Source organism: Sorex araneus, chromosome 6, assembly GCF_027595985.1.
Source record: "Sorex araneus isolate mSorAra2 chromosome 6, mSorAra2.pri, whole genome shotgun sequence".
Taxonomy (NCBI): domain Eukaryota; kingdom Metazoa; phylum Chordata; class Mammalia; order Eulipotyphla; family Soricidae; genus Sorex; species Sorex araneus.
In genome coordinates this window covers 149911273-149918505 of record NC_073307.1, presented here as the reverse complement: position 1 = coordinate 149918505, position 7233 = coordinate 149911273, and the positions used below count along the sequence as shown (strand labels likewise).

Genomic DNA, 7233 nt, shown 5'->3' with positions numbered 1-7233 from the left:
AACTGATAGAACTTTTAATGTAAGCTATGCATTCCCTATAACAAAGGAATAACTACAGGAAAATTGTGATTCTTATACAGACACATATCAGTTCATATATTTAAAAAATTGCTGGGTGAGAGACATGATTCCTTAAGCAATTCAGAATGTAGTTCTTATTATTTTTAATTTTTTGTAGTTATCACATTCTCCTGATAATGGAAGCATTCAAATGAATTGCTTATTCTGTGATGATATGTGGCATTACTAATAAATTGCAATTTTCCTTTCATCAGAACTAGGGTGTGATTCAGAATCCCTCTTAATCATTTGGTTGTTCACTTCACTACTGAATGATCAGAGGTGACAGTTGGAATCAGAGCATTTCTTAAATTCATCACATGTGCCATGCTCCAATACAGAAACTCAGGTTACCTATTTAATAACTTACATCCTTCCCATTTGGTCTGATCCCCCACTAACGCCTTTTAGCATATTGCTAATTTTATTACTGATTATACATTTATGGGGAGGTTGGGTTGAGGCCAAGCCTGGCAGTGCTCAGGATCTTATCCAAGATGGTGCTCAGAGGTCATTTCTCATGGTCTTCAGGGGGACAAAATGCAGTGCAAGGAATTGAACTGAGGTCAGCTGCATGCAAGGCAAGTGCCTTAGCCTCTGCAGTATCTTGTCCACTACCAAATTGCAGAAGCAATAAAGAACAATTTTTTCTATGGTGCACCAAATTTTGTATGCCTGTGATTTTAAACCTGTCTGATGTGAGCCTTTTATACTTGTCATTGCAGATCTATATGTTCACTGTGGTAACTTTGAATATTTCCTGATAAATCATGAAAAATCAAAGTTTTGTTACTGAGTTTGTCCTCCTGGGACTTTCGCAGAATCCAGATATTCAGAAAATGTTATTTGTTCTATTTCTGTTCATCTATATCGTAACTGTAAGTGGCAATGTGCTGATTGTGGTGACCATCCTGAGCAGTCCAGCACTCCTGGGCTCCCCCATGTACTTCTTCCTGGCTTTCCTGTCCTTCCTGGATGTGTGCATCTCCTCCGTCATTGCTCCAACGATGATTGGTGACTGTTTGTATGAGAAGAAAACCATCTCCTTTGTAGGCTGTTTGACCCAACTTTTTGCGGGACACTTCTTTGCTGGGGTAGAGTTGATAGTTCTTATGGCCATGGCGTTTGACAGGTATGTGGCCATCTGTAAACCATTGCACTATTCCTCCATCATGAACTCAAGACTCTGCGGCATTTTGATTGGATTAGCCTGGACAGGGGGCTTTCTGCATTCAACTATACAAATTGCTTTTACTTCCCAGCTGCCTTTCTGTGGTCCCAATACCATTGATCACTTCATTTGTGACCTGTACCCATTATTGAAGCTGGCCTGCACTAATACATACATCTTTGGCTTTTTTGTCTTGGCCAATAGTGGATTTATGTGCATTCTAATTTTCTGCTTGTTGCTAGTGTCCTATGGTGTCATCTTGCGCTCTCTGAGAAATCATAGCACAGAAGGACAGAGGAAAGCCCTGTCCACCTGTGGATCTCATGTTGCTGTTGTGGTTCTATTCTTTGTCCCATGTATGTTTGAGTATGCTCGGCCTCCTTCTTCATTCTCTTTTGACAAAATGGTGGCAGTTTTTAATACTGCCTTTCCACCTTTCTTCAATCCTTTGATCTACACTTTCAGGAACAAAGATATGAAAAATGCCATGAGGAGATTGTGGGAGAGACTAATGGTCATTTTTAATTACAAAATAAATCACTAAATTATAACAAAATTAAGTTATAACAAAAATGTCCATCATCTGAAACAAAAACTATGGTGATATGCAAGTTGACAGAAGGGAAAAATATGCTGGAAAATTATTAATAATAGTGTCTTAGAAAAATATTTTAATTGTTGTCTCATAGAAATCTTCATTAGCAACTTATCACTAAAATTTAAAGTTGAGTTGTGTCATTTAGAATTTAAGTATAAAAAACATAAACAATTTGTCATTCATTTCATGCTTTGCTCTTTGAATAACCTCAGTAGAAGAAAGTGATATTTGTAATGGGGTAGAGTGCATGTTTTGAATACAAGATTATTTTAATCTCTGAAATTATGAGGTTCCCTGAACACTGCCACTTATGTACCCAGAAGAATTCATTCTGTAAACACTGAGCAACCGCAATATAGGCCACAAAACAGAACCCAAATGACAATAACACAAACATGAAATAGTAACTTTTTTTTATGTGCAGGCAATTATGGCTACATATCATTTAGTTCAGTCATGTTATTAAGCAACTACTAGACAGAAAGATAGTTACACACGGTACAGAAACTTCAACATGATTTTTTCAACAGATAAAAAGACAATCATTATGGAAGTAGCAATTCTAAATAAGGATTTAGAAGAGACAGTATTAATAGACATGTACAGGATTCTCCCGCCCTCAATGTCACATACACAACTCAGCCTTATGGGATATTCTTCAGAATAGATCGTATCCTGAGACACAAAACAAATAGAAAATACAGCAAATACCTTTTTGGAATTTTGTAGGTAAAAATTAGCACAGATTATACAGGAAAAAAATAGATGGTGATATAAGTGGGTATATTAGGGAAAGTCTCCCCAACCCCCTCAATGGAATTCTTAGAGAGTAGTAAATCCACCTGTCCTTAAGGCTATCCAGATGCACCTTGTGAGCACAGGATTTAAAACCTAATAAGACCTGTACCTGGAGGTAGCCTAGACCAGCTAAGGCTGGACACAAGCTCCAGAGAAGTTTCAGCAGGAACAGAGGCCAAGAAAGAAATTTCAAAGATGACCATCAAGCACTCCCAATTCTACCCTCTTGGCAACTTCTCTACTAATGAATTCTTACCTGGCTAGAAACCCCCACTTGGGACAGATTGGAGAAACATATGAATACTCCCTTGAACACGCATATGGTACCTGGGCCCATGTAGTGCTTGTACCCACTTTCCCATGCACTTGTGGCACCCAAGTACATGTGTCTCCTGCATCTCCCCTCTTGGGATGTGTACTGGAGCTCTCTCCACTTTCGGAGAAGCCCGTGTTCTCTCTTGAACATGTTGCTCTCCCTCTTCCTTTCCCTCCCTCCTTCTCCTTCCTAAAAGCCTCTCAATGAAAGCTGTTGTATTTATTGCTCATCTACTCATGAGATTCCTTTCTGCAAGAGAAAAGAAAATGGCCTGGAAACCCTGGGTAAGGCCTAGGACTGATTTTTCTGCGAAGAGCAATTGGTTTCTCCATCTGGGTCTGTGGCTGCCCATGAAATCTGGTGGTGGGATTAAGGCCTGTGGTGAGAAGACCAAATGGACATCATGTGTGTCTTGACAGCCACTTTGTTAGGGCTGGCTTGGACTCGATGTCCAAGCCAAAAGGGGCTCATTGCAGACTGTCAGCCCAGTTGGTCTCATGGTGGCAGGGACAATCAGGAGAAAGTGATCATCTCTCTCCTCTTGGACTCACATGAGCCACCCGTAGGGGCCCACCAGCTTCAATGGAAGTGAGTGGATGGGGAATCCTGCTGGATCCTGGGCCAGCCTGGAGGTGATTGGCCGCTCTCACCTCACCTATTGCAGTAACCCCAGTGGGTGGGAAGACACTTCAGCTCTTGTCAGATCCCTGGAAAAGGACAGAGGGAATGGGGACAATGGGCTAGTTGGTAATCAGTGGCCATTTATTCAAGTCTCACGGCATTAATTATAGAAAAGTCAGAAAGGGTTGGGGGGTAGCGATTACACATAGCTGTTCTTGAACATTATTATAAACAAAGAATAAATGTAATAGATGTAAAAGGAATAGATGTAAAGCCCTTCCTTCCGAAGAAGTTCGAGGGGATTAACTCAAGGACAAAATCTTATCTGGATGCTAGCACTCTAAATTCCTCCAATGAGATCAGCCCAAGGACTGAATTCCATCTAAAAGTGCACTTGAAAATCTAGTAAAATTCAAGAATTCCTATTTTTCATGTAATTTTAAAAATGATATGCACCCAGGTTTTATTCCTCCGTCCTTCTCAGAGAGCCCGGCAAGCTACCAAGAGTATCTTGCCCACATGGCAGAGCCTGGCAAGCTACCCATGGAGTATTCGATATGTCATAACTGTAACAAGTTTCACAATGGAGATGTTACTGGTGCCCGTTCCAGCAAATCGATGAGCAACAAGATGACAGTGACAGTGACAGTGAGACTAAGTGGATGATTTTTAGGTGATTATTCTTATTGAACAAAATAAGAGAGGAAAGGCGATTACTAAAGATTTGCTCATGTTAAATGTACATTTCTGAAACAAAGAACTGATCAGAAACAAAAAATTAACAAAATCTAATCTCCACAGTCAGAGGGAGGAGTCTCTTGGAGCATGAAATAGTATTGATAATTTGCTGGTAGCAGTGATGTAAATTGCATACCTATTGAGATGAAAAGTATAAGATTATAGAGGTATTAGTGAAAACTACATACATATACACATAGAAAATTACATGAAGTTTGGTTATAATATGGGTAAAAATTGATTATATACTCAAACTCTGAAATTGAATACTACCAGAAACCAATAGTGAATCAATAAATAATTAAAATTTAGATAAAAAGATACTTGACACAAACACTGTGCTATTCAGATTGAATTCTAGGACTGAACAGGAAGACTAATATGAATGATAATAAAGTGCAAATAAAATCTGAAATTTATTGGATAAGTAAATCAATGTTTATAGTATAGCTTTTCCAATCATACCATGACCATATTAGAAGAAACTAATAAAATAATATAGACGCACCTTATTATTACTGATGGCAACCTTACTATTTTTTTTTTTTTTTTTTTTTTTTTGCTTTTTGGGTCACACCCGGCGATGCACAGGGGTTACTCCTGGCTCTGCACTCAGGAATTACCCCTGGCCGTGCTCAGGGGACCATATGGGATGCTGGGATTTGAACCCGGGTCGGCCGCGTGCAAGGCAAACGCCCTACCCGCTGTGCTATCTCTCCAGCCCCGGCAACCTTACTATTAATCAACAATTCTCTGAAATAAGTTAATTGAAGTGATGAATAACTACTCAGTTTTTGGTGAGAATCTTTGTTCATTTGCTAGCAATCATGTATACTGAAGAAATCACATAGCCACAGTATTCTCTCTCATAACAAAGGTGATACTTTTGACTTATGGGCATATATGAAATTAAACATTATTATTGACATATTAGTATGTAAAAATAAAAATGTTAATACTAGCAAGATTTTCAAAAGTGAAAGCATTCCAAAAGTAGCTGGAATTTGAATACTTACAAAGTATAACATATCCTTAATTATATTATTAACCCCCGGCTCATATTTTTTATCATCTAAAAGTTCAGGAGAAGGTAATTGGGTATAAAGATAATTTTATCCCTATTTAATAAAGTTATTTTGCATGAGGTGGAACTTGCTAGGTAACTATATAATTTTTAAATAAGAAATTTTGATATTGCAAAATTTCCACTGAAGCTATATGTTGTTTGCATTCCTACCCACTCTTTATGCTCACTTTAATTTCAATTTCAGTTCTACATTCACTTATAAAGAAAAACAGGTTCTGCTCATGCTAGTTCTAGAAGATTCCATGATATTTTTTTTCTTGATTGGTAAGTTCTTTAATATAGTGGATATCTTGTGATCACGTTCTCTAGTATTTAGACATCTTTTTGGGATATGCCCTTGAAACTGACATCTCCAATATGCCCATAGCAACAATTTCTTTCTTATCTATTTGGTAATATATGAAAGTAACAGAAACTCCACTTTTCATTTTTAATTGTATACAACATTCAAATTATATAAAAATCTGGTGGCAGGACTTCTTTAAAAACTGGTTTGTCTCTAGCAAGACTTAAAAAAAAAAGGGAGAGGGAAAACCTTAATAAACAACATCAGAAATGAAAAGGGGGACATTACAACAGAAACTACAGAAGTTCAAAGGATCCTCAGAGATTAATTTAAGAAGCTTTATGCCACGAAACACGAAAATCTTGAGGAAATATAAATTCCTAGATTCCTATAGCCTCCCAAGACTGAACCAAGAAGACCTGAACAGACCTATCACCATCAAGAAAATGGTAATCAAGAATGGTAATAAAAAAAGTCCCCCCAACACAAAGGTACTGACCCAGATGGATTCACTAGTGAATTCTTCCAATCTATAAAGAGGACTGACTCCCAATGCTCTTCAAGCTTTTCCAGGAAATTAAAGTATCAAAAACACTTCCAAACCATTTCTAAGAGGCAAATATCACCCTAATACCAAAAGCAAACAGAGATACCAGAAAGAAAGAGAATTACAGACCGATATCCCTATGAATGCAAAGATCCTCAACAAAATTTTAGTAAATAGAATCCAGCGACTCATCAAAAAGATCATACACCATGACGAAGTAGGATTCATCCCAGGGATGCAAGGATGGCTTAACATTCGCAAGTCAATCAACATAATTCATCATATCAAAGAAAGAAATAATAAAAACATATGATCATATTAATAGATGTAGGGAAAGCATTTGAAAAGATCCAGCACCTGTTTATAATAAAAACTCTCAGCAAAATGGGCATCGAAGGAACTTGCCTCAATATAGTCAAAGTCTCTACCACAAGCCCATGGTAAGTATCATTCTCAATGGAGAAAAACTTGTGCCTTCCCTCTATGATCAGGTAGAAGACAAGGTTGCCCACTTTCACCACTCCTATTCAAAATAGTATTGGAAGTGCTGGTTATAGCAGTTAGACAAGAAAAAAGATATCAAGGGCATACAGATAGGAAAGGAAGAGGTCAAGCTATCACTATATGCAGACGATATGATACTGTACTTAGAAAACCCTAAAAACGCTAAAGTAAAGCTCCTAGAAACAATATCTCTGTATAGTAAAGTGGCAGTCTACAAAATCAACACCCAAAATTCTATGCCTTTCTTATATATAATGAAAGAGAAGAAAGAGTCATTAAAAAATAAAATCCTATTCACAATAGTACCACAGAAAATCAAGTATCTTGAAATCAACTTAACCAAAGAGGTGAAGGACCTATACAAGGAAAATTACAAAACACTACTTCAAGAAATTAAAGAGGACACTAGGAAATATAAACACATCCTCTGCTCATGGACTGGGAGAACTCACATTATCAAAATGGCAGTACTGTTCAAAGCACACACAAATTTAATGCGGTCCCTAT

The 7233-nt window shown here is 37.6% G+C and overlaps 1 protein-coding gene across 1 annotated transcript; it reads left to right on the top strand.

Moving 5' to 3' along the window:
• Nucleotides 1-830: 830 nt before the first annotated feature.
• Nucleotides 831-1775, top strand: LOC101555352 (olfactory receptor 4C15-like). The gene has a single exon (XM_004622133.2). The coding sequence runs from the start codon at nt 831-833 to the stop codon at nt 1773-1775; it is 945 nt and encodes a 314-aa protein (XP_004622190.2).
• The last annotated feature ends 5458 nt before the right edge of the window (nt 1776-7233 follow it).